The sequence below is a fragment of the Cucurbita pepo genome, chromosome 13, assembly GCF_057944985.1.
Source record: "Cucurbita pepo subsp. pepo isolate OVF chromosome 13, ASM5794498v1, whole genome shotgun sequence".
Taxonomy (NCBI): Eukaryota; Viridiplantae; Streptophyta; class Magnoliopsida; order Cucurbitales; family Cucurbitaceae; genus Cucurbita; species Cucurbita pepo.
In genome coordinates this window covers 13076427-13101861 of record NC_141810.1, presented here as the reverse complement: position 1 = coordinate 13101861, position 25435 = coordinate 13076427, and the positions used below count along the sequence as shown (strand labels likewise).

The window sequence follows — 25435 nt, the reverse complement described above, 5'->3', positions numbered from 1 at the left end:
GACGGCTTCGAAGAGGAAGACAAGAAGCCGACGATTCTCGCCAATCAATGCGGCGGCGATGCGTTCCTGCCGGCAGCGACGGAGGCGCCGGCGTCGGTGAGCGATTACATACATTTCGAGACATTGGATTCAATACCGCGATTGAACACGGATTCGAGCTGTTCGGAGCATGTGGTGTCGCCGGAGTTCACGACGAGCGAAGTTCAGAGCGAGCCAAAATGGAAGGAAATGGAAAATGCCTTTAATTTTCGATATAATTACATTGATACCTCACTGGACCATGAATTCGCAACGCAGTTTCAGAGCGGGAATCAGATGTCGCCGCTACAGGATATGTTCATGTACCTGCAGAAACCCTTTTGAATTACCGCCGTCTGATTCTCATTTTTCAACATCCATCATGAAGTCGTTCTTTGAATCTTAGAACTCACTGACAGTCGTTGATGTTCGCTCAATCCGACGGTCGCACGAGACTGGAGTCTGTGAGTGCGCCACGTATAGAGGAGAAAAATATAGAATACGGGGACAGACAGACTGGAGATATTTATTGTAGAAAAGGGGGTCGATTGTGGGGTCCACTTGTGGATTTAGATCGGACGGGCGACGTTTAATCTGACATTGCTCGTTACAATTGGCTGTATAATATACACCATATATAAATGAAATATGGCTGTGTAGTCCACCAAGTTGAACATTTAATTTCTTTCCATTTACCATATTAAAATCTTGAATTAAATTATGGAGAATTATTATTTTTATTTTTATTCATAAATTAGATAATTTTTTCAATTAAACTTCACAAAAATAGGCGAAAAAAAGTCACTTAAGTTCATTTTAAATTTTGTTTTTTAACCTTAAATTTAAATAATTTTAAAAATATAAAAGCTTGCAAAACATAAATAAATCATTAATTAATACATCTTTCATATAATTGTACAACGTTTGGTATAGTATTAAATTACACGTTTTTAGTGTTGACGTTTTCAGATTAATAGTAAATAATTAATATTAATTAATATATACTTATCGTTTAAATTACACGTTTTTAGTGTTGATGATCTCAAATTATGATTTAAAAAATTCAAGATCTTAAATTTCAGAATTCAAACCTCTTAATGTCAATAATTGCTGCAAAACGAGAGAACCTTGAGATAATAATAATTCATAAAAAATAAAAAGCAAAAATATTAAAGGACTTGCTCCAAATAAGGTGCGGGAAATCTCTGTTTAAATAGGAAATAAGTGAGTGAGTAAAACGTTCCCTTTATTAGTTAAACAAGTATGGAGACGGAGTGTGAGATCTCACATCGGTTGGAGACTGGAACGAAACATTCCTTATAAGGATGTAAAAACTTCTCCCTAATAGACGTCTTTTAAAACCTTGAGGGGTAGCCTGAAAGGAAAAGCTCAAAGAGGACAATATCTACTAGTTGTAGACTTGAATTGTTACACAAATATTATATACCGCATCCTCAACAAGCTAAAAAAGGATAATATCTACTAGTTGTAGACTTGCACTGTTACACGAAGATTATATAACGCATCCCCAATAAGCTCAAAGAGACAATATCTACTAGTTGTAGACTTAGGCTGTTATACGAAGATTATATACCGTATCTCCAACAAGCTCAAAGAGGACAATATCTACTAGTTGTAGACTTACACTGTTACACGAAGATTATATACCGCATCCCCAACAAGCTCAAAGAGGAAAATATCTACTAGTGGTAGACTTGGACTGTTACACGAAGGTTATATACCGCATCCCCAACTTTATTCCTTTACTTCCCCGCCCCACGCCCCACGCCCCACCCGACCCCATCTTTAGTATAAGGCATTATCCAACCAACTGATCCATGCTTATCTAGAAGCATACAATTCTTTCTTATTTTCGATGAAAGTTGAATAAAAAATCGCCAACCCACAAGGAGAAGAAAAAAGTATTGTAAAGCTCAATAATGCAATAAACAAATTCAGCACGCATGAGGTGGTTGTGGACAAACTACTGTTAAAGATAAGCATGTGCCGAAATATTGGAAGTGAACCAGTCCAACAAGATCAAATAAATGCTTTAAATGTTATCTAACCTTTTCTTCAAGATTTTCAAAGCTCCAAATATTACATTTCCTTCCCATACAAAGAACATCAATGTCAGCATTTACTTTTAGCACCAAAAGCTGGAAGTCAAATGAAGAATATGTTCACATTCTCTACAGTTCATACCTAATCCATGCACACGGGTGCGACAGATGGTTGGTGAACAAAACGCCCTAACACGTTACAAAATCTCGCTTCACGAAAACTACTGTGCAGCAGCGACAAGTGCAGATCTAGCTCGGGTAAAAGATGAGATGAGCGATCCGAGTTGTAACTTGTCATTGCATCCGAAACTCATCCTGTACCTACAAAAAGCACCCACTCAAACCGGTTAATTCAGTAACAGATTAAAAAACGTGACATACATACAATTGATCAAGTTAAGAAATCTCATGGGCGCAAATATGGACTTCCGTAGCTTTATTTCCAGCCCAAACCCACCGCTAGCAGATATTGTCTTCTTTGAGGTTTCCTTTTCGAGCTTCCCTTAAAGGTTTTTAAAACGCGTCTGGAGAGGCCCAAAAGGGTAAGTCCAAAGAGGACAATATCTGCTAACGGTGGGTTTAGGTTGTTACATTCATACTCGTTAAAAAGATGTCATGACAAGTCATTATCTCCCGGTCTTCGATAACTTTAAAATCTAATATATTCCATTGATAAGTGGGATAAATTCACTGTCCAGTTGGGTGAGGTTACAGCTTACAAACAATGCAAGTATATGCTAATTAGCCAAGTCTTTTTCAACTAATGAGATCATTGATTCATGTTCAAAGCTTTGTTAGAAATAATTCTGTGTTAGGTCCAGCAGTTGACCATGCTTTTTCAAACTGAAAAGATAAGATCAGAAGATAACACCAAATCATATGATAGAATGTCCTTCATGTTTATCCATAAAGAAAACTGCAGCATAATTCTATGATAGTGCACGTAAAGGGAATACAGCTGGAGAAGTGTTTTCAGCTTGAGAAAGAATGTTTTAGAAGTTGGATAGGAAAACTAAGATTCCCTTGTCCTTTTCTACTTATATGTCAAAATCCTCGTTTAACTTACTAAGCTCTTCCTTATCCAAATGATGATGATAATAATAATAAACCAAAATTTTTAAACCTTCTGGTTTACTTATTGTCGAATATATGCGTATGTTGAACATCGACATCAAAAAGTCGAGTATCTTTCAATGTTTGTTCAAGTTGACGACGGTGTCCATTATTTTGCAGATCATATATATTTTAATATAATAAAATAATAAAATTTAACGAGAAATTATACGAGTAGAAAGATCGATGCATACTCTATGTCAGCCAGATCATTAATCAACTGAACTCTGACATCCGATGGCATCTTGATCTTGAAAACAAACCTACATAAATTGAGCAGAGAGGAAAGTCAAGCACAAATCATCACTTAGAAATGATACAAAATAAGAAAAAGCACTCACAGAGTAACTTCTCTCACTATATCAACCAAAGCCAATCCTTTTCTGGTCTTTATTTCATATATTCCTGTAAACGAGATAGGTAGAAATAAATAAAGACACATCAAAATAAATGGAAAGCTCCTAAGAAAACCAATTACGCTTAAAACTGTCAGAAAATGGTTCATTCAGCAGCCAAAAGGATATTTGCTCTATGTCTTTAGGCAATGGATTTCCTGTGCAGAGATAGACAGCTTCTTCGGTAATATGCTGGGAAGCCATATGCGTTGACTACGTAAAAAAGACAAAATTTCAAAAAAGTCATCAGGTTCACAAAGTAACAACTAATGAATTAAATAACATGTGTAACTGTCATCTATTGATCTATGGGTTGCAACAGAATGTTGCACGAGGCATTGATTTTAAGGGTACACAATGGTCCAAATTCCAAAACATGCTGATTGCTGTGCGAGGTTTAAGGCCTTTCTTATTCATAGTTTGATCATTTCTCATAGTACTAACAGAAGAAAAGAACTGAAAATGGTTAGTATATATTTGAATTACTTTCTTCTTTTCTCTGTTGCTGAAATCACAGCTCAATTCTGTGAGACTTCAACACATGAAATATTGAGAATACTAGATAAAGTTAAACCCTTGAAACTTCCTGATATGAACTAAAACCACCAAAAAAAAAAAAAACATCAAGAAGATGGATGTAATGGCTTAAGCCCACTGCAAGCATATATTGTTCTATTTGGGCTTTTCCTTTCAGGCTTCTCTGCTTCTTTATAAGGGTGAGCCCACATCAGTTGAGAGGAGAACGAAGCATTCTTTATAAGGGTGTGGAAACCTCTTCCTAGCAAACAAAGAGGAGGCTGAGCCCCAAAGGGAGGGTGGATTGAGGAGTCCCACATCGATTGGAGAAGGGAACGAGTGCCAGCGAGGACGCTGGGCTCCGAGGGTGGATGAGATCCCACATCAGTTGGGGAGGAGAACGAAGCATTTTTTTATAAGGGTGTGGAAACCTCTTCCTAGCATATGCGTTTTAAAAACCTTGAGAGATAGCGGTGGGCTTGGACTATTACATGAGATGACTTGAAGTTTTGGTTAACCACTTGTAATAGTTATGTATTTTAGTTTTTTTTGGTTGATTTATGTAATTTTGTTGACTTCAATTGTTGGCCTTCTTTTATAAGAGCTAAGGCCCACTCCCCTCCCTCAGCTGTAAACATTACTTTGAGATGTTTTAGGTACATTTTTGTACGTTTTATTAGGTTAATATTGCTTATTTTAATTTAAACAAGTTAGAGTTCTTGGTTGGCCATACATAAGCCAACTTATGTTCATTTGTAACCTAGAATGTTGTTGAATGAAAATGTTGAGTTGAGAGTTCTCTCCTCCCTTTAAGTCAAGAGTCTTACGGTACTTAGTTCAGTGTTGTTTGCACAAATGACTTAGAATTATTCAAGCTTGGTTGATCATCAAACTTGTGGAGTGATTGATCATTTGATTTGAACTAGCCTTCTTCCACAAGGTATTTGATCATCAACGATAAACATCTTGCTTCCCTTTGAGTGGTATCCTGTGAGTAAAAAAGTTTTTAATTTAATAGATGCTAATTTTTATCAGGGTTGCTAAGCAAGATCTCTAGAGTTGTCCTTATCACTTGCTCCAAATTTTCAAGTAATGGGTCGTGTGTTCAAGAGGTGCTAGTTTTTACTAGGGTCGCTAAGCCATTACTCTAGGGTTGTCCTTACCGTTTCCTCCAAATTTTCAAGTAGTGATTAACGTCCATCTCTGCAGTCCATGGACGTTACTAGTTAAGAAGGTAAGGGTGAGAAATAGAGCAGTGAAAAACCACTTTAACAGTGATTGTGTAAGAGGATAAGATAACAGTCTTAATCTTTAATAAAGAGGAACAAGTTGCCTACATCTCATATTACGGACATGATGTGTTTTCCATTTATACCATATTTCTTAATTCTAGTAAAATTAAGTCATCACTTAACTACTATGACCTACTATGTTAAATTGAACAAAGCTCAACTAGCATAAAGTGTATACCATCGATCAAAAGGTATGACGTTCAAATCCTCACACCCCCATACTGAACTAAAAAAAAGAAAAAAAAAATAAAACCACCAAAGTCAAAGAACAATACTTAAATAAAAACACTCTTACCTGCAGAATATTTAAAGCCTTTCTCATATCACCAGTGCAAAGTCGAACAAGGGCAGCTAAGCCACCCTCAGTTACGTCCAACCTGATTATCATTCAGGTATAGAGCATTATACGTACGTTCAAGGGACATGGCACAGTATAGATTCTAAAAAATTGAGTAAAACAGTTCAATAGACAACGTTCAAAAAATGCATAGAATCCAGCTAACATCACCTCCGAAAGAAACCAAGGTTCAATGAATTACATTTTCTTTTTAAAAGTGAAATTTTATGGAAAGCAAAGATATCATCGACGACAAGTTGGACAGGACATCCGATAGAAACTTCAAGAGTAATAACCATTACATGTCCATTGAACAATAAGGAGTTCAAAGAATCTACTTAAAATTTCCTTGGAAAACGGGATTTGAAGAGAGAGACGCTGTGCATTCTACCCCGTTATTTACTGAGCTAAAATGATAGATTGAATAATATATCAGAATATAAAACAAAGGAAAATGCCATTAAACATCAATACACCATAGATGCCAAACCATCAGACTTTTTATGCATGTATTGTATGGGAAACAAGGGAGCCTACGTACCTCTCAGCCTCAATAACATATCTGAGTCGTTCAGTGACATGAACGTTATCAAGGGGAGCAAATCGAAAACGGGTACACCTTGATTGTAACGCTGGAATAATCTTATTGACATGATTACAGATAAGAGCAAACCGTGTATTTTTTGTGTATTTCTCAATTACTGCATGAAGACAAATATCACAACAACAGGTTTAGGGAATGAAAGTCGGAGAAAGAGATGAGAGTAGCAATGTATGAGAGAAACCTCTACGCAAAGCAAACTGTGCATCTTTAGTCATGGCATCTGCCTCGTCCAATAGTACCAATTTTACAGATGCTTTTGCCCTGCAAATTTAGATGTTACAAACTGCATAAAAATGGTGTATTATACATAAATTTTGTTGAGATATGTAGAAGACAATTTGTATCAATAAGCCATCAGCGTTGATAGACCATCATATAATTCAAAATGAAATAGTCTGCTTGCTGAGTGATCAGTTGCCATATGTATTATACCACACCCCACCGCTAGTAGATATTGTCTTCTTTGAACTTTCCCTTTTGGGCACCCTCAAGGTTTGCTAGGGAGAGGTTTCCAAAACATTATAAAGAATGCTAAATTCCCCTCTCCAACCGATGTGGGATCTCACAATTCACCCTCCTTAGGAGCCCAGTGTCCTCATTGACACTCATTCCACTCTCCAATCGATGTGGGATCTCACAATCCACTCCCCTTTGGAGCCCAGCGTCCTCGTTAGCACTCGTTCCCCTCTCCAATCGATGTGGAATCTCACAATCCCACCCCCTTCGGGGCTTAGCGTCCTCGCTGACACACTGCCCGATTTATGGCTTTGATACCATTTGTAACAGCCCAAGCCCAAGCCCATTGCTAGAAGATATTGTCCTCTTTGGGCTTTCCCTCAAGGATTTAAAATGCATTTGCTAGGGAGAGTTTTCCACAACCTTATAAAGAATGCTTCGTTCCCCTCTCCAACCGACGTGGGATCTCACATTTATAGTTTAGCCTAACTGCCAAGGAAAGCAAGAGGGAAAGGAAATGATAAATAATTAATCATACCCAAATGAAAAGCTTTGGGTACTTGCAAAATCTTGAATCTGCTGTCTAACAACATCGATCCCTCTATCGTCTGATGCATTCAGCTCCAGTATCATGTTGTGGTAGTTTGTTCCATAAAGCTTGCGAGCAACCGCTAGAATGGTTGATGTCTTGCCAGTGCCAGGAGGGCCATACAACAGGAGATGTGGCAGCCTATTCTCACTGGTCAGCTTGTCGACTAGTTAACATTCCACATAAAAGACACAACCAAGAGACAACAAAAATAAGAACGTGAAAATTGAAATAACAAATCATAGGTTATGCAAAATCGAGAAATTAATCGACAAACACATAAATTCCTTATCAAATTTCACTGTTTTAAACTATTCTTTCAACTACAAGCGAGTCCCTACTTTCAGATTGAGTGTGAAATAGAAGTAAAGTAAAGACTAAACCATTGAAAGCCAGAACCCTAATGTGTCGAGCAGTCTATTTTACAGTGTAGAAGTCGTACTGGTGTCTACAATGTCGCGGTGGGCAGCAACATCGGCGAGAGACTTGGGCCGGAATTTCTCGACCCAGGGTATCGCTTTACCGTCGGGTGCGTCTGCAGGACCGGCGACGTTTTTGCCCTCAACTGACTTTTCATCTTCGTTGTTGCCATTATCGTCCTCAATATCCATCACGGCGATTGCTTCCGACATCGATTAGCAATTTCGGAACTGGAACCAGACCAAAATGCTCAGAAATGTGGATTTTCGCTCGGCGTCGTGGTGGCTGCGCGATCGGAGACTTGAGGTGGACCGGCTGTGTTTTTTCCCACTCTTTTCAATTTCTTATTTATTTATTTATAATTATATGAATATGGCGCTAAACGGCTTCTGTGTAACCATTCGTCCCCGGGAAATGGATTTTACAAAAATTTGAGCTAAATTAATAAAAATATTTTTTATTACAGGCTGTCTAATATTTTAGTTAATATTTTATTTTAATAAAATGTCAAATAATACCTTTAAATTTTATTTTATTTTTAGTCAAATAGTTAATATTTTATTTTATTTAATAATATCTTTAAAAATGTCAAATTTTTCATTATAACACTTAAAACTTTTTTAGTTTTAATAAAATTTTGAAAAATGTTAGATTCAAATGGGACCAATTTTTAATTATTTTATATGAGATAAATTGTGGGCCCCACATGTCATTAAATTTTGGCCCAGCCCATGAATCTGGTTATTCGGCCCATATTTAAGCCCACAAAAGTACTGCAGCAGACTGGAAACCCTAATTTATACTTCATCTTCTTCCTTCTTATACCTTACTCCCATTGCCTTCGCGCCCAACCTTACCCCGCCGACTGCTAATCGGCTGCTGCCGTCACGGTGAGTATCTTTGCCCCATTGTTCTATACTTCATGCTCGCCTCTTTCTCTCTAGGTATTTCATGCTTTCTTTTGAAGGTTTAAGTTTAGAGTATGAGCGTTGTTCGCTGTTTCTGTCATTTTTTTTATAGGTTGCATCAGGAACCTTAGAAATCTTCCTCGGGAAGGAACTCTCAACGCGTCAAAATGGGTAAAGAACATACCGTTTTTTGAGTTTTCCTTGAATCTCTCTCTATGACCTTGTTTTTTTATTTATTAATCTTGGAGGTCTTCGTGGATAGGTATCTCTCGTGATTCTATGCACAAGAGGCGAGCCACTGGAGGCAAGAAGAAGGCTTGGAGGAAGAAGAGAAAGTAAGTATCTCTGCTCGTATTTATTTTAGTGCAATTTGATTGACCAGTTTTTTCCCCATTTCCCTTAATTAGTCGCTAACTGACCCACGAAAGATTTTGTGTTTTTCTTCATTTATTTGCTTCGTTTCAAGAACTCAATTGGAGTTTTGTAGGCTAATCTGGAACATTGATTAGTTTTTATCTAGGATAGTTGTGATGTTTCTGGAATAGATTGGTCTTTTCCTTTCATGTATAGATTTCAAGAAGCTTAACCCATATGCGTTTGGCATCTCAATTTATCTGTTAGATTGATGTCTTTTTACTGAATAAATTACTAGTAGCGTATAGCTTGTTCACATTTGCATATTTAATGAACAGAGTAATTGTTTGTTTTCTTATTGACGAAGCAATGGACTATCTCTTTCAATGTATTTGTTATCACGCAGTTCATTCTATTCATTGTTGATGCTGATGCATCAGTAGAAATAAAACCTTACTTTCCATGTGTATGAGGTCTTGATACTGACACTGTAACAATCACGGATCATTTTCTTGTCGAGCAACGACACCACTTTCATTTGCCGTGTTTTGTTTTGGAAGTCCTAATGGTATTGTTTATTTCTAAAGGTATGAGCTTGGAAGGCAGCCTGCCAACACTAAGATATCCAGCGACAAGTCAATCAGGAGGATTAGAGTTCGTGGAGGTAATGTGAAGTGGCGTGCATTTAGGCTCGACACTGGAAACTACTCATGGGGTAGTGAGGCTGTGACTAGGAAGACCCGTATTCTTGATGTGGTGTACAATGCATCAAACAATGAGCTTGTCCGTACTCAAACTTTGGTGAAGAGTGCCATTGTTCAGGTTGATGCCGCACCGTTTAAGCAGTGGTATCTTCAGCACTATGGAGTGGATATTGGAAGGAAGAAGAAGACTGCAGCATCTGCTAAGAAGGAAGAGGTAGAGCAAGCTTTGTAGATTATTTGAGTTTTAATGTGTACAAATAATGATAGGTTTGAAGGATAATGTTAACAACCCTTAAAATTAGTACAAATAATGTAGAACACGATCCATAAGATAACTGGATTTTTATGGTCAACAGGAAGGCGATGCTGCTGCTGCTGCTGCTACTGAGGAGGCGAAGAAGAGTAACCACGTCCAGCGTAAGCTGGAGAAACGTCAACAGGAGCGTAAGCTTGACCCACATATTGAAGAGCAATTCAGCAGTGGTCGTTTGATGGCTTGTATCTCTTCCAGACCAGGTCAATGTGGTCGAGCAGACGGGTATGCAGCGATTCATTTATCTATCTTATTTTCAATCTTGTTTTAGCACACTCATTGAAGGATTTTGTAGTGATTTTGATGAGATTTTACAAATTCTTGGCAGATATATTTTGGAGGGCAAAGAGCTTGAATTCTACATGAAGAAGCTCCAAAGGAAGAAGGGAAAAGGAGCTGGTGCTGCTTAAACAACTCTGTCATTGAGATGTTTTCTAGCCGTATGTCCTTTTCTATGATTCTATCTGCCTTTTTTGTCTTATGAAGACGATGAGTTATTTGCAGCTAAAAGATGAAACAATTACTTATGAACGTCGATTTTGATGATATTAGTTGTTTGATTAGGCATTACTTTCTTTTAGCTCAAGATTTGAATTTGGTCTAATTGAGTGATTGCATTTCAGAAGATTCAAAAACAATCATTCATCTTTCTCTAACTAGTTGTCTTGACTTTATTTTTCTCAATAATGGTCTGTTTTGGCTCTTTTTTACGAATATCTCGCCGTCCTCGGAATATATACTGATTAATTTTTCTTTTTCTTAGTTCAACAATTGGAATTTTTTTAATATTGTTCTTGTTTATATTACATTTAAGAATTGTTCAACGATTGGGTTGTTCTTAATGAAAGATGAATGTTTATTCTTCAAAAAACAAGAAAAATCAATGTTTTTAAGAAAATAGTTTTGTTTATACCAATTTTTGAATTCTTTGGTTGTATAACTGAGAGAAATAACCGAGTATGAGCTTGTTTTATCGTCAAAATCACTACTATTGATTATTATATGCTTCAGGTTAAGAACAGAGGCTAAACTCAAGCTTTAAAACAGCTTAAATAGTTATATAATAACAAAAGATTAGTTTCTATAATAATCAAAATTATCAAAGTATGTTTATAAAAGAAAATAGAAACTCGTACATTCAGGAGCTTAGATCTTAAATACAATTATGAGATCTTAATCTTAAATACCATTATGAGATCTTAACTTAATTGGTTGGAGAGTGGAGTAAGATGTGTTTGAGTAAACCCTTAAGATGTGTTTGAGTAAACCTTTAGAGAACAATATTTGGGTAGGTTTGGACTATAGTACTAGAGCTAGACACTTGTTACTAAAGGTATTAGAGTTAGACACTGAACAGTGTGATGTTAGACTTTCAGTTAGACACTGAACAGTGTGATGTTAGACTTTCAGTTAGACACTGAACAGTGTGATGTTGGACTTTCAGTTAGACACTGGACAGTGTGACGTTAGACTTTCAAAGATGGACTATAAGATCCTACGTTGATTAGAGATGGAACGAAAACGGATTATAAGATCCCACGTTAATTAGAGAGGGAACGAGATTATAAGATCCCACGATGATTAAAGAGGGAACGAAAAACTTTCAAAGATAGATTATAAGATCCCACATTGATTAAAGAGGGAACGAAAACTATTTTTAATAGACGCGTTTTAAAACTTTGATGGAAAACTTGGAAAGAAAAGCCAAAAAGCCAAAAAGAAAAACAAGGAGAACTCATCTGTTACAAAAAAAAAAAAAAAAAAAAAAAAAAAAAAAAAAAAAAAAAAAAAAAAAGGTTTTATAATCTAGTTTAGAGTGTATCACAAACCTACCAATTTTGATGTTAGAATGCTTATAACTTGATATAAGCACATATTAAAATAAATATATATTAAAAAAAAAAAAAAAAAAAACTCACTCAATTTGATTCTTAAATTAAAATTTTATAAGTAACCGTTACAAACAGCTGTTTATTTTTTTCTTATTTCGATCACTATTGATTAATTTATTTTTACTAAGAAAACACTATTAATTTATAATTTTCTGAAAAGCGTTACTGTAATTTATTAGTTGGCTAGCTAATAGAACACATGACTACACATCACAAAACCTCGACATTTACAATATCCGATTAAATAATATTTTTCTTTGTATTAAATAAAAAAATAAAAAAAATCGGCTATGCGATTAATTAATGAAAATGGAAAGACAGTGACAAAGAAGAAAAAAGAAAAAAGTGGGAAAAAAGGGGAAGAAGAAACAAAGGCCATATTCCTGTCAGACGCTACGTTGCTGCAGGCGAATGCTGTGATTTTTAATTTTAAATTGCAAATTCTGTCTTTCGCGGTCTTTGTTTGGGGGTACGAGGTCTGAGGAGGCTATTTTGGACATTTCACATGATTCAAAGGACAATTTTTGTAATTCTATTTTGCTATTTATAACTTTAAATTTAATTAAATTTAGTTAATTGGAATTACTGAGGCTATTTTGGACATTTCAAATTGTTGAAAGGACACTTTTTCAGAATTCTATTTTAGTATTTATAATTTCAATGGTTGAAATTCAATTATTATATTTTTAACTTAAAATCAGTTACTACAAAAATATTTTTTATTCAAAATAATTAAATAATAATAATATTTTTTACAAATAAAAAAAAAGTCCAAAATTTATGAACAAAAGGCTAATACATGCATATTTAAAAATAGAAATCAATAACAAACTAATAGCAATAATTAAATTTGAGGTTTATTGAAAATGATATTTCAATAAATAAAAAAAAATAATTTGGATGGTATATATTTAGTCTTACAATTTTAAAATTATATAATAAATTTTTGTACTTTTAATTATATATAATACATTTTTAAACTTTCAATTTTGTTATGTATTTATTTTTTAAATTAATTGAAAGTTGTACGATTAAATATAAATTTATTTAATAAAATTTAAAAAATTTTAAATTTTAATTTTAGGTTTAATAAATATATTAATTTATTTTTGTTTATAAAGATCAAGAATTAGTTAGATATAAATTAAAAAATTTAGGAATTTTTTGGTCACAAAATTGGAGAAACTTAGATGAATATCATATTTCAAAATTTACGAGAATTTTTAAAACTTGAAAGAAAATTTATTAAATATTTAAGAAAGTTGAGGATAAAATAGACACAAAAGGGTAAATTTGTAATTTAACAAAATGAAATTTCAAAGAATACAGAATTCCATCAAGCGCTGGTTTTGGAGGGAGTAGCCTCTGAACTGCCACTGCCTTTTTCCGCCATGTGATTGTGAAAACTTCCATTTCCTTTGATATCTCTCCCTCTCTCCCTCTCTCCCTCTCAATCAGTGTTTGCATATTCCATTTTTCTGTGCTCGATTTCTTCTTCTTTTTGTTGTTTGATTGTTTCTGTTCTGCAAATGGCGTCGTCGACGAGCATTTCTAGATCTCAACGACCTTCTAACATCTCGCCATTCCGCTCACGGAAATCTCCTGCGGCTTCGCCGGCGCCCAGGCCGAATGGACGGCCTACGACACCTTCTTCCACGGCGTCTTCAAGGCCTCCTTCGAAGGTTTCGGTTTCTCCGATGACAACTGCTAGTTGTACACCGAGCCCTTCCACTCCCGCACTTGACCGTCCCGATGTCATCAAGGCCAAAGAAAATGTGACGGTCACGGTTAGGTTCAGACCTCTAAGGTATTGTTTGCTTTCTTTTGAGTATATTGTTTGAAGAAATGTGGACCGATTTTGGCGGAAGCTGGTAAGTTGGTCGTCTTCGAACTGTTGACGATCCTTGGAAGCTTACTATCTCTCTCTCTCTCTCTCTTCCTCTTTCGTCTTGACTTGGAGCAGTGTTAGAGAGCTTAACAAAGGAGATGAGATAGCTTGGTATGCTGACGGAGAATGCACAGTGAGGAACGAATTCAACTCATCCATCGCTTATGGATTTGGTTCGTTTTTACTCTCCTCGTTTGCTCTCTCTTAAATTTTCGATTACATTTGGATTGAATTGGATATAATCGAGCTGTTCTGCATCTTGAATTTACTTTTGTCCCGAGTAGTCAACTGTTGACTCCAGAAAATTTGTACAGCAAAAAGTTGCAAGTACTTTTCCTTTTAGTATCGCATTGTGTTTTAAGCTTTCGAAAAGTTGTTCTAGAACTTTTTTAGTAGTCTAGCATTTTTCTTGTGATAGTTATGTCATCAGTGGCTGCTCAGCTGCTCATTGGAACCGTGTATCGATGAATTTTCCGTTCTTCTTTCAAATGGTTATTTGTTGCATTTTCCAGATAGAGTTTTTGGTCCAGCGACAACAACTCGTCATGTATACGATGTTGCTGCTCAGCAAGTTGTTGCCGGTGCAATGAACGGAATTAATGGTAATTTTTTTTTTTTTTTTTTTTTTTTTTTTAATTTATAATTTTAAGAATAATAAGCTGTATGCTAATAGCATACTGATGTGGATTTTACTCGGTACTTGGACTAGTGATATTCACCATTCAGCGGAAACAAGCAAATTTAATTGCTCTTGTTCTTTACGTCTCTCAGTCGCTTCCTAGATTTTTTTCTTCGAGATTTTTTATTCAGTAGGATATTCTGTTAATACATGAGGTAAACTTGTTGTGGAAAAGCTTGGCTTTCATCATCATTGCTTTCCGGATTATTGATGCATATCAAAACTGGTGTTCTTGCTTATGGCTTGACGGGTAAAAAATTTCTAATACTGTATTGTTTTCACTCATATTTTGACACGCATATAATAATTTATTTCATGGACCCCACATTAGCAGTGAATGGAGGTTTCCATACCAAGTTAGTACTATAATTTTTTCCTTTTGAGGGGCTAAACTTATTATTTGTTGCTGCTTCTTTATTTTCTCTGATATGCTGCTAGCGTTGATCGTGAATATATTTCCTGAGCAATAAGCCGATAGGATCAATTTCCCTATTAAACGGTGATTGGAATTTCAGAGCGGATGCTATTTATGTAGCGCGTGGGACCATTTAATAGTTGAAGTTATATTCCTAACCCAATAAAACTACCGATCACAAGTGAATAGAGCCGTGTTGCGAATCTGACGTGCAATGTTATTTTAATTTTTTTCCACTTTTGGTTGTCTCTCAATGAGTTGCTTTTAGAATCATTGATATAATCGATTCTGCAGGTACTGTTTTTGCATATGGTGTCACTAGCAGTGGTAAGACTCATACCATGCATGTAAGTTACTGGATTCTTTATCCTCCTTGAACTATAACCTATATCTTTTACTGCCATTAATTTTCTAACCCATCATTTTAATTTAGTAGCATACTGAAGTGAAGTTTGGAGATGCATCTTTATTTTAACATGCTACTGAGACAAGTCCACCTATTCGTTTCACATATGAAAAGAGGGCACTTGGGGAAATGATGAAGTGACAGGGAGTTAGTTATGTTGGGGAGTATTTTGTTGGGGAAAGAGGCGGGTCCCCTAGGAGTTATCTGTTTAGATAGGAGAATAGTAAGCGTAGGAGTCAGTTGTGTTGTTTTAGTTTAGGAGTCAGTTTTTGTGGAGTGCTTAGAACTCTCGAAAGTCCACAACCCTTGTATATTTTTAATTTTCCGTTTGCGAAATGGAAGGGAACTCCTTCCAGTCTTATTATAAACTCTGCAATCAACATTTCGTACAACAGAAAATCGTTTAGAAAGTATAATAACAATTTCTTCTCACGTTCAGGGAGAGCAAAAGTCACCCGGAGTTATCCCACTAGCAGTGAAGGATGTATTTGGAATTATTCAAGAGGTAATGCAGCAAGCTGTCTGTTAAATTTTTGCATCACCATATATTGCGTCTTTAACATCCTTACAAACACATGAATAAACTTTGACAACCATGTTTACTATGCTTTAGACACCTGAGCGGCAGTTTCTTCTTCGTGTTTCATATCTAGAGATCTACAACGAGGTCAGTTGTAATATTATTACTCAAATGCAATGTCGTAATTTGTGAAACTTCTTTCCCATGTACCATCCAGATTCCAAATCCGTATGTAGTTGTCTATAAAAATAATTTGACGAGGTATAAGTTTGGGTGACATGCTGCCCTCAGATTTCTGAGCTTATTATGTCGTAGCTGAAAGATAAATGTTTAATTATTGAGTTTTGAGCTGGAAATTTCATTTTCCTGTTTTTATCATTTTACTACTTAATTTTCCAGGTCATCAATGATTTACTTGATCCAACAGGTCAGAACCTACGAGTACGAGAGGATGCTCAGGTGAACATCTAAATTTGGAAACCTAAACATCAAATTGTTTATTTGGTTCACCATTTTAGTTTAAGAGATAGTTGCTCTAATTGAGTGTAGATGGATAGCATTTCCTTGGTATGGGAGACCGTTACTGTCGTTGCTTCTGTCATGCAATATAAGTAACTGTGGAAGGACATTATGCAAAAGACTTGTCATTCTTAATCAAACATCAAAACAAGCAATGTCAAGATGAATCCATTTCATACTATGAATAAGGAGTTGCTTATATTTATTATATGAATCAAAGAAATAACGATATTCCTAAATGAGCGTTCTATGCCCTATATGGTGCTTATGGGTCCTAAGAACTAGCAGACAACGGTATGCAATTTGAGCTTCTTAGAAAATTCTGTATTAATATAAATATAATATAGCTAGCAGGAAAAATCCATCAAACTGTTGACTGTGAGCAGGAAAACCCATCAAATCATTGATATCTTACAATCTTTTTATGTACCGTATATGGTTTATTATGGGTTATTAGTCTTTTTGAATTTTTGTTATTTAATTCATATTCGTAGGGAACTTATGTTGAGGGCATCAAAGAAGAAGTTGTTTTGTCCCCTGCTCATGCTCTTTCCTTGATAGCATCAGGAGAAGGTTGGAATACTATAAAACTTCTTTTAGCATTTGGTCTATTGCATTTGTACAAATTTGCTTCCTGGTTTCCTTTGTATGCTAGTATGTCATCAATTGCAGGAGGTTTGATTGCAGGAGGTTTTTATGTTTAATTTTCTTGAACTACTTTTTAGTGACTGACCTACTCAGAATTTTCTGATGTTAATTTTTCTGTACAGAGCATCGGCATGTGGGATCTAATAATTTCAATCTACTCAGCAGTCGAAGTCACACCATATTCACTTTGGTATTTTTATTTATTTCTAAGCTGACTTTTAAGCATGTCATTATTTCTAAAATATTGTGTGGAAGTCAAACCTGATTTCAATTTGAAGACCAAGTGATTAACATCTAGTATCACTGTCATTGCTTTCATATCGGTAGAAACTTGTACCATTTTTAGGTATTCATTACTTTTAAACACGGTCTTTTAATACTTTGCTTGTCAATTGTGGAAGGCATTTGTGGTGGTCGTTTTGAAATTTGAACCGTATTGTTCCTTTGATCTCTACGTTAGATGTTTGCCATTTTGCCTTTGATTTTTAATAAAAGCTAGCAATTTATGTTTCATCTTCTTGTGGTCTCTGCCTTTTAATTTGTTAAAATAGATTTAGCCATTGAATCTAACTTTTCTCCTTCCCTTCACTAATTAGACCATTGAAAGTAGCCCACATGGGGAGCATCATGACGAAGAAGATGTGACATTGTCCCAACTGGTAATGCGTGCTCCTTTTTCTGGAATATGGTTTCTTATTGATATTTTTAGCCAGTCTAGCCTTCTTAGCTAATAATTCATTTGTATTCTTGTTTACTTCTTTCTTTGATTTAGTGGTCATCCTAATGGAATTCAAATGCTCGCTGTAGCACTTAATTGATCTTGCAGGATCTGAAAGTTCAAAAACAGAAACAACTGGTTTACGGAGAAAAGAGGGTTCGTACATCAACAAGAGCTTACTGACTCTGGGCACTGTAAGATTTTACTCCTTTTTGTCTCCCATGTTTAAATTGGCATACAGGGCTTGATGCTTGCTATGACTTTTCGTCCACTGGGAGTCATGTGATTCAAAAGAAGAGATGGAGTTACTCCTGATGTAACAATTTCCCCCTCTAGTTCCCTTGTGCCATAAGATTTTGCCCAGGATGATATTCTTCAATATAGATGCACATTATCTCATATTCCTTTTAATTTGTGGATTTTTCTTTTTTAAAAAAAGTAAATGCAAAAGTTTATTAAACCAATGAAATATACCCAAAAAATGGAGGAAAGTGCTACCGGGAAGTTATAGAAAATCCATCTTGCTAGCACAAACATCAAAGAAGAGCTCATCTCAAAGGATTTTGTTAACAAACAAAACGAAGAGGTTGTCCAAAAGGACGCTCACTCTCATAAACCTATCCTCTCTACCATGCCTTTCTACCATTTCCCCTTTTTAAAGTTTCTAATATGATATAGGAAGTGTAAACAGTTTTCGGACTGTGTGGGCCTTGACATTGGTAATTTGGATGAGAAAAATTATTGCTCTGCTAACTAGATTGTTATAGGAGGCTGCGCTTAGTTGGAGTTGGTCCATGGGTCTCTGAGAAATGTCCTTGGGAGGCAACTCCATCTGTCTTGGAATCACATTTGGTAAGGACAAGACTTGAAATATGAAAAAAAAAAAAAAAAAAAAAACTGCTCTTTCAAAGAGATATAGACAATCCTACTATTTTTGCTCACAAATTTGCCTACCTATTTTATTATGCCTATCTTCAAAATGATATAGTAAATGATAAAATTTCTTGAAAAGAGGAGGGATTTTTCTGTGAGCTCACGAGGGTTTAAATTTTTGTGACCTATCTTGATTGGTCTGAAGAGTCTCCTACAATAAAAATGGAGGGGGTTATTGGTGTTGAGACTGGAACATAGCTTTGATGTCCAAGTGGACAGAAGATCTCCTATTGAGAGGGGATGCACACAGTCCATCTCTAGTAATAATCTAACAGTAATTTTTGTTTGTCTGGTGAAGTCTTGTTTATTCTAAATTGTTCAAATTTGAAATTATGCTCCAACATTTCAGAACTTCTCTCTCATTCCAGGTAATTTCCAAGTTAACCGATGAAAAGGCAACTCACATTCCATATCGAGATTCGAAACTTACTCGGTTGTTGCAGTCATCTTTAAGTGGTCATGGAAGAATTTCTGTACGTCAGTGTTGTTTTTCTGTTAATGCACACTATCGTGTGCAATGGTTACACTCTTTGTTATATATTGGCTGATCTTTTATGATATTTTGTTAGCTCATTTGCAATGTGACCCCTGCCTCTAGCAATAGTGAGGAGACACACAATACTTTAAAATTTGCACATCGAAGCAAGCGTGTTGAAATTAAAGCTTCTCAAAATAAGGCAAGTTTTGTATTGTCTTGGTGGTAACTCTTACTGGAGTCTGGAAGATTATTCTAACAGAAATGAAAGATTAAATTATTTTCTAACAAATAAGGAGCAGGAGATTTAGTGCATTGACTTTCAAATTGGTGTTTACTCAAATCTATAGAAAAGTTCATATTATCTATGCCCTTTATCAGATCATAGATGAGAAATCTCTCATCAAAAAGTATCAGAGGGAAATTTCCAGTTTAAAGCTGGAGCTTCAGCAATTAAGGCGTGGCATAATGGAGAATCCTAGTTCAACTGCATTGTCTACACAGGAAGATTTTGTCAATTTGAAGCTTCAGGTATGCTGATGCCAGTACTCCTAGAATAGTAGAATACTTTGAAGTATTTAGTATTATGAAAAAAGTCTTCCCAAGACAATATGCAATCCCTCTATTTATAAAAGCTGTTACCCTCTAGGTAAACCAATTACTAACAAGATAACCAAATAACAACCTACCAGAACCTACCAAAAACTAAAAATTTACAAACTCAAATTTAAATTACAAATGATCTCTATCCTATTGTATCATTTGTGCTGTCTATGAGGGCGGTGATGTATTGAGCATGATAGCTAGAATTATTTTAAAATTGCCACAACAGCGTTAGCATCATCATTGAGAGCTGGGAGCCTTGGAACTAACAGCTTTCTACTTCGTGTATGTTTTTTTAATATGTATTGATATGTTTTCTTTCCGGTAAGCTAGATATGAACTCTTTTCTTATCAATTTTTTTAAGTTTACACTGCCTTGGGGAACGGAAGGATCTAAGATGGGTCCATTGCAAGACTGAACTTAAAAATTGAATTATTGGAGTCTCTTGGCCTCTTTCTTGGTAGACCATCTTACGTTCCTCCTAGCTTTAGTTTTGATTATTGGAAAGAGGAATCGGGACTTTATTCTATTTTGATTATTTTTTCATGCAGTTCTGCAGCCACATTTTTTGTGGCTTATTTCTTTACCAGATGCTTTCATTTTGCTTTATATTACTGCAATTTTTCCCCTTTTATAAATTTGTCTTAATAAGTATTATTGTGTGATGTGATGTCAAGCTGGAAGCTGATCAGGTTAAATTGCAATCAAGATTGGAAGAGGAAGAGGAAGCAAAGGCTGCTTTGATGGGGAGAATTCAAAGGTTGACAAAACTAATCCTAGTTTCTACTAAAAATTCTTTGCCATCAAGTGTTGCCGAAAAGCCAGGACAAAGAAGGAGGCATTCTTTTGGTGAAGATGAGGTCTGTATCAAATATTTTAATTCAGTTTTTTAGGACAAACAGTACCTGGTATGAACATACCGTTGCATTCTTCCTTTTCTGCTTTATAACAATTTCTGTCATTATTCAAATTATTCATACTACTCTTGAACTTGGAAGTTGATGATATATCTTCCTTCTCAATTCTTTATTACTAATTATTTATTAATTTATTCGTTACTATCATTATAACAATTTTGCAGCTGGCATATTTGCCTGATAGAAAACGAGACTACTTGAATGATGATGATGGCGGGAGCTGTGCTTCAGGGGTTTCAGTGGATGGAAAAGATGATGTTGTAAATCTAGATGATTTGGTTAAAGATATAAAAAGTAACAAAAAGCGTGGAATGCTTGGCTGGTTTAAACTCAGAGTAATATTTTCATCTTTTATTTTACTTCTTTTAACCCTCTTCTGTTTGTTGGTAAAAGGATCAGAATACGAATTTATTCACCTGTCCGAATATATACTTCGGTTTTATCAACTTTTATTTTGTGGTTTCAAGATACCAATTGGTCTCTTTTCCCAGGCACAGAATCTTTTATGCCCCAAGTCCTGTAGCAGTCGGTCTCTTATGCCAAAATCTTGGAAACTTTTAACATTGAATGCTTGGGATTGAGTAAACATTAAGCTGATTGACTACAATGTTCGACACATAAAATTGAAAATTAAGGCAATTCTAATAATTTGTTATAGAACCAAGTTCCAGAAACTTCAGCTCGTTCATTTTACCTGGGAAGTTTCTGGTTGTGACTTGTTTAGTGTAAAGGAAACTATTCCTAACACTAGCTAGGGAACTGAAAGCCTATTATTTTCCATGCAGAAGCCTGAGAATGCTATTGGACCATCATCAACTACTGATAATGAGAGTTCTGCTGGTGAATCACCTGCATCTCGTTCAAAAGCTTCTCAAAATCGGATGACACCTGATGAATTGAAGAATGGAAGGAGGAAATCAATTTGCAGAAAGGGAGATGATTCTTCAATTATTTACTCATCCCAAGAGAGAACGCAAGCAGGTGACTTATTTGGTGCAACTATGGATGGCCACCGTCTGCCTCCGGTAAGAAATTTACTGTCTGCAAAATGATATTACACAAATCTTACATTTTTTTCTTCATAAAGAAAACAAGGACTCTCAAGGTTCTAGAGGTCATTGAATTCTGTAATAAGCGAGAATAAGGTGAAGGAATCAAAGTATGCATCACTGCCATATGAACGAGATGCAGGAAATGGAATATGTAATCCTATTTCTAATCAATCTAGGAAGTTATTAGAACTCTCCCTTGCACGATGGGGAAGAACTTTATTAGAAGGAATGTACTTTAGAAATATGAAACTTTGGGAGGACGGTTTTTTCTCAATATTTCTCTTATTGTTTTATTACCTGGTTTTCTAATAACTAGAAGCTAAGAATAAACCATAAGTATACATTGTCCCTCAATCAGGTACTCCTAGTGTGTTGATGTCTTTTTGTTATACTCATCGAGCTGCATCTCTGTGGAATATATTCACTAATTAACTAATTCCATCTTTTTTCCATGACCTGATGACAATTCACATTATTTTAAGTATAGATAAATAGATTGGAACTTTTGTTAATGGGGACTACTACTTTTATGTGGATATCGTGTGATGGTGCTTTGTTTAACCCTTTCTTTTATGCCTATCTGATGAAACTTTTCTTGGTACCTCGGAAGTCATTGTTTATACTTACTGCTCTCAAGTTGTTTATGTGAGGGCTTGTTCTATATATGGATGAAGTTGCAAAACCACTCTCTGCTAGTTGAAATAAATAATCATTCATATAATTTTTTTCCTTGCCCTCGGGTTGATCGTTTCCTTCTCAAAAGAAACCTCAATAATTTCCACCATTTCACAATGCTATATAGCAATATGCTTTGTTGTCTTATTCTGCTACTTCATTGGAATAATTTTTACACTCAAATTATCTGGTGTTATTTTCAATTGGCGTGCTTTTATGTGGTGTGACACAGTGTTCTGAAACTCAACATGTTCTTGTGCTGCTTTTATTTCTCAGACTGGGACTACTCTTACTGACCAGATGGATCTCCTTTGTGAGCAAGTCAAGATGTTGGCTGGGGAGGTTGCCTTGTGTACTAGTTCACTGAAAAGACTGTCAGAGCAAGCAGCCAGGAACCCTGAAGATTCCCAAATCAAGGTTTGCTATATTAATTTTAGGCCACAATAACAGTTGAAGTATAAAATCTGGAAAGCTCCTAAACATAGTAATGGATCACGTAGGAACATATGCAAAAGTTGAAGGATGAAATTAGTGAAAAGAAGCTCCAGATACGTGTATTGGAGCAACGTATGATTGGATCCGTTGAATTGTCGCCACAAATGTCAAGTAGCATTGAACTGAATCAGGTAATTGTGTTCTCAGAGATGACCTCATAATTTAATCTGAACTAGAGGGCGGTCCAAGTTTACATGCACGTGTTCTTCCCAAATTTATTGTGTTTTTTCCTTCTTTCGATGTACTTTTTCTCAATCATGACTCTAATGTGGGTTTTTCTACTTTTATTGTAGGCCTTAGCAAAGCTCACTGCTCAACTTAATGAAAAAATTTTCGAACTCGAGGTTCGTCATCTTCTATCCTGATATAAATTAATGTCAAATGGTATTAAAATATTAAATTTTCGTTTGTGAAAAAAAAATCACCCTAAGTCACCTTTTCTTTGTGAACCCGACATTGAAGATTAAATCAGCAGACAATAGGATACTTCAGGAACAGCTGCAAATGAAGGTAATCTTTCTAAGTTCTTATCATTCCGTTCTTCTTTGCTTGCTTTTTCATTATTGGTTTTCTATTTTTTGTAGACAGCAGAAAATGCGGAGTTGCAAGAGGCAATTCTAAGGGCGCAACAAGAGTCATCGTCCAATTCTCAGCAAAATGAAGATAATGAGGCTTCTCAGCATCTTCCAAACTACTCTGTACGGACGAAGGTCGAAGTACGGCATAAATACAGCCCATGGGAAGATAAATACGCCGAAGAAAACACCCCGACTAGTGTCATGAGCTTGAATAGAGTTTTGACCCTGGACGACTCCACAGATTGCAACAGTGACAAGTTTTGTCATTCCCAAGTTATGCAGGTTAGAGGCTATAACAGTTATTCAATCATGCTAAATATTATCTTTTAGAGGACGGGTGTGATATCCCATGTCGGTTGGGGAGGAGAACAAAACACCCTTTATAAGGGTGTGGAAATGTCTCCCTAGCAGAAGCGTTTTATAAACCTTGAGGGGAAGCCCGAAAGGGAAACCTCAAAGAGGACAATATCTGCTAGCGGTGGGCTTGGGTTATTACAAATGGTATCAGAGCCAGACACTGGGCAATGTGCCAGTGAGGAGGTTGTTCCCTGAAAGGAGTAGACACGAGGCGGTGTCCTAAGGACGCTGGGCCCCAAAGGGGGTGGATTTGGTGAGGGTCCCATATCGATTGGAGAAAGGAGCGAGTGCCAGTGAGTACGCTGGGCTCTGAAGGGGAGTGGATTGTGATATCCCACATTGGTTGGGGAGGAGAACAAAATACCCTTTATAAGGGTGTAGAAACTTCTCCCTAGCAGACATTTTTTTAAAACCTTGAAGGGAAACTCGAAAGGGACAGCCCAAAAACTAGAATACCTTTTCTTTCGTTAAATTTTGCTCCTGTTATACTTCTTTTCTTCAGTCTTCGTTACAAAAAATGCGTATTATTTTAATGTAGGCTGAGATAGAAACTTTGAAGCAAGAGAGGGTGAGACTGATTGAAGAAAAGGAAGGTCTTGAGATTCAGAGTCGTAAACTTGCAGAAGAAGCCTCATATGCAAAGGAATTAGCTTCAGCTGCTGCAATTGAGCTCCAGAACTTAGCTGAAGAAGTGACCAAACTTTCTTATGAAAATGCCAAACTTACTGGTGACCTTACAAATACTAAGGACACTTACTGCAGATCATGCTGTGCACAAAGGTCTTATGATTCAAAGCACCATATTGGTAATTCTAGATATCAAAGGGAAGCTGCACTTGAAAAGGCCATATTTGACAGAGACCAAAGAGAAGTCGAGCTATATCGAAGACTCGAAGAGGCGAAACGCCACGAAGAAGATATGGAAAATGAACTAGCAAATATGTGGGGTCTATTTGCTAAAATGAGGAAGTCTGAACTCAACATTGAGGATATGTCCTTCGAGGGAGTTCGTCCGTCCTACCTTTTACAAGGCCGAGCTAAAAATGGATGCATCTCATCTAATGGCCTCTCTAATAGACCGTCCGAAGACGACGCCATACACGTCGATGAAATGAGAGCTGGCTATAAGAAGGAGAGGATCAGATGTAGTAGCAGAGATCTGGAAAGTTGGAAGGTATGAATTCCATTCAAACAAGAACGTTGATATTGTATGGTATTATTACACGTAAAAAAAATGGTGAACTAAGGTCATTCTATAGCCATTCACCCAATTTGAGACTGAATGAAATATATAAAAGCCTGAATGATCAAATCTCCTCATTCTTCCTCTTTCTTGGAATTTTGGAAGCATTGGGTTGGAAAAGAAATTCATAAATTCATAATAGGCGGTAAGAAAATGAGTTTTTTTTTTTTTTTCTTTTTTTTTTTCTTTTTTTTTTTCAAAATGAAAAAGAAAATAAGAATAGTGTGGGATTTATTTCAATTTAAATCTTGTATTTTTTAAATATTTAAATTTAGTTCTGTACTTTATTATTTCGAGTATTTTTTTTTTCCAATAAAAGTTAGAAATGTTTCGAAGAAA

The 25435-nt window shown here is 35.9% G+C and overlaps 4 protein-coding genes across 4 annotated transcripts in view; 3 read left to right on the top strand and 1 right to left on the bottom strand.

Annotated features, from left to right (window-relative positions):
* LOC111808051 (NAC domain-containing protein 2) overlaps positions 1–699 on the top strand; it is a 1493-nt gene extending 794 nt beyond the window's left edge. The window contains exon 3 of the mRNA XM_023693830.2: positions 1–699. This exon is cut by the window's left edge and continues 84 nt beyond it. Within this exon, the coding sequence (XP_023549598.2) occupies positions 1–363 (363 nt within the window). The 3' untranslated portion in view covers positions 364–699.
* Positions 700–2008: 1309 nt separating this feature from the next.
* Positions 2009–8161, bottom strand: LOC111808767 (replication factor C subunit 3). Its single transcript, XM_087116763.1, has 9 exons — positions 7826–8161; positions 7333–7549; positions 6520–6599; positions 6276–6435; positions 5693–5774; positions 3673–3802; positions 3536–3599; positions 3389–3457; positions 2009–2402 (listed from the first exon to the last, which is right to left on the bottom strand). Exons 1-9 carry the CDS (start codon positions 8013–8015, stop codon positions 2303–2305), a joined length of 1092 nt encoding a protein of 363 aa, XP_086972889.1. The 5' UTR covers positions 8016–8161; the 3' UTR covers positions 2009–2302.
* Positions 8162–8556: 395 nt separating this feature from the next.
* Positions 8557–10738, top strand: LOC111808766 (small ribosomal subunit protein eS8). Its single transcript, XM_023694930.2, has 6 exons — positions 8557–8693; positions 8824–8882; positions 8974–9046; positions 9653–9983; positions 10126–10307; positions 10411–10738. The coding sequence occupies exons 2-6, from the start codon at positions 8879–8881 to the stop codon at positions 10490–10492; spliced, it is 672 nt and encodes a 223-aa protein (XP_023550698.2). The 5' UTR covers positions 8557–8693; positions 8824–8878; the 3' UTR covers positions 10493–10738.
* Positions 10739–13376: 2638 nt separating this feature from the next.
* LOC111808012 (P-loop containing nucleoside triphosphate hydrolases superfamily protein) lies at positions 13377–25182 on the top strand. The gene is made up of 23 exons (XM_023693766.2): positions 13377–13781; positions 13938–14035; positions 14375–14464; positions 15251–15303; positions 15802–15867; positions 15976–16029; positions 16282–16341; positions 16896–16974; positions 17172–17239; positions 17646–17708; positions 17857–17961; positions 19069–19173; positions 19270–19377; positions 19557–19706; positions 20457–20639; positions 20861–21031; positions 21482–21721; positions 22700–22840; positions 22924–23049; positions 23212–23262; positions 23381–23428; positions 23503–23778; positions 24392–25182. The coding sequence occupies exons 1-23, from the start codon at positions 13504–13506 to the stop codon at positions 25031–25033; spliced, it is 3255 nt and encodes a 1084-aa protein (XP_023549534.2). The 5' UTR covers positions 13377–13503; the 3' UTR covers positions 25034–25182.
* Positions 25183–25435: the final 253 nt, after the last annotated feature.

Bases quoted from the DNA above. Each gene is read 5' to 3' on its own strand.
- LOC111808766 (XM_023694930.2), top strand. The intron at 9,047-9,652 runs GTAAGTATCTCT...TTATTTCTAAAG, and splicing joins GCTTGGAGGAAGAAGAGAAA to GTATGAGCTTGGAAGGCAGC. The intron at 9,984-10,125 runs GTAGAGCAAGCT...TATGGTCAACAG, and splicing joins CATCTGCTAAGAAGGAAGAG to GAAGGCGATGCTGCTGCTGC.
- LOC111808767 (XM_087116763.1), bottom strand. From the start codon at position 8,015: ATGTCGGAAGCAATCGCCGTGATGGATATTGAGGACGATAATGGCAAC. The intron at 5,775-6,275 runs GTACGTAGGCTC...AATGATAATCAG, and splicing joins TATGTTATTGAGGCTGAGAG to GTTGGACGTAACTGAGGGTG. The intron at 3,803-5,692 runs GTAAGAGTGTTT...TTTTTTACGTAG, and splicing joins AGGCTTTAAATATTCTGCAG to TCAACGCATATGGCTTCCCA.
- LOC111808012 (XM_023693766.2), top strand. From the start codon at position 13,504: ATGGCGTCGTCGACGAGCATTTCTAGATCTCAACGACCTTCTAACATC. The intron at 19,174-19,269 runs GTACGTCAGTGT...ATATTTTGTTAG, and splicing joins GTGGTCATGGAAGAATTTCT to CTCATTTGCAATGTGACCCC. The intron at 20,640-20,860 runs GTCTGTATCAAA...ACAATTTTGCAG, and splicing joins ATTCTTTTGGTGAAGATGAG to CTGGCATATTTGCCTGATAG.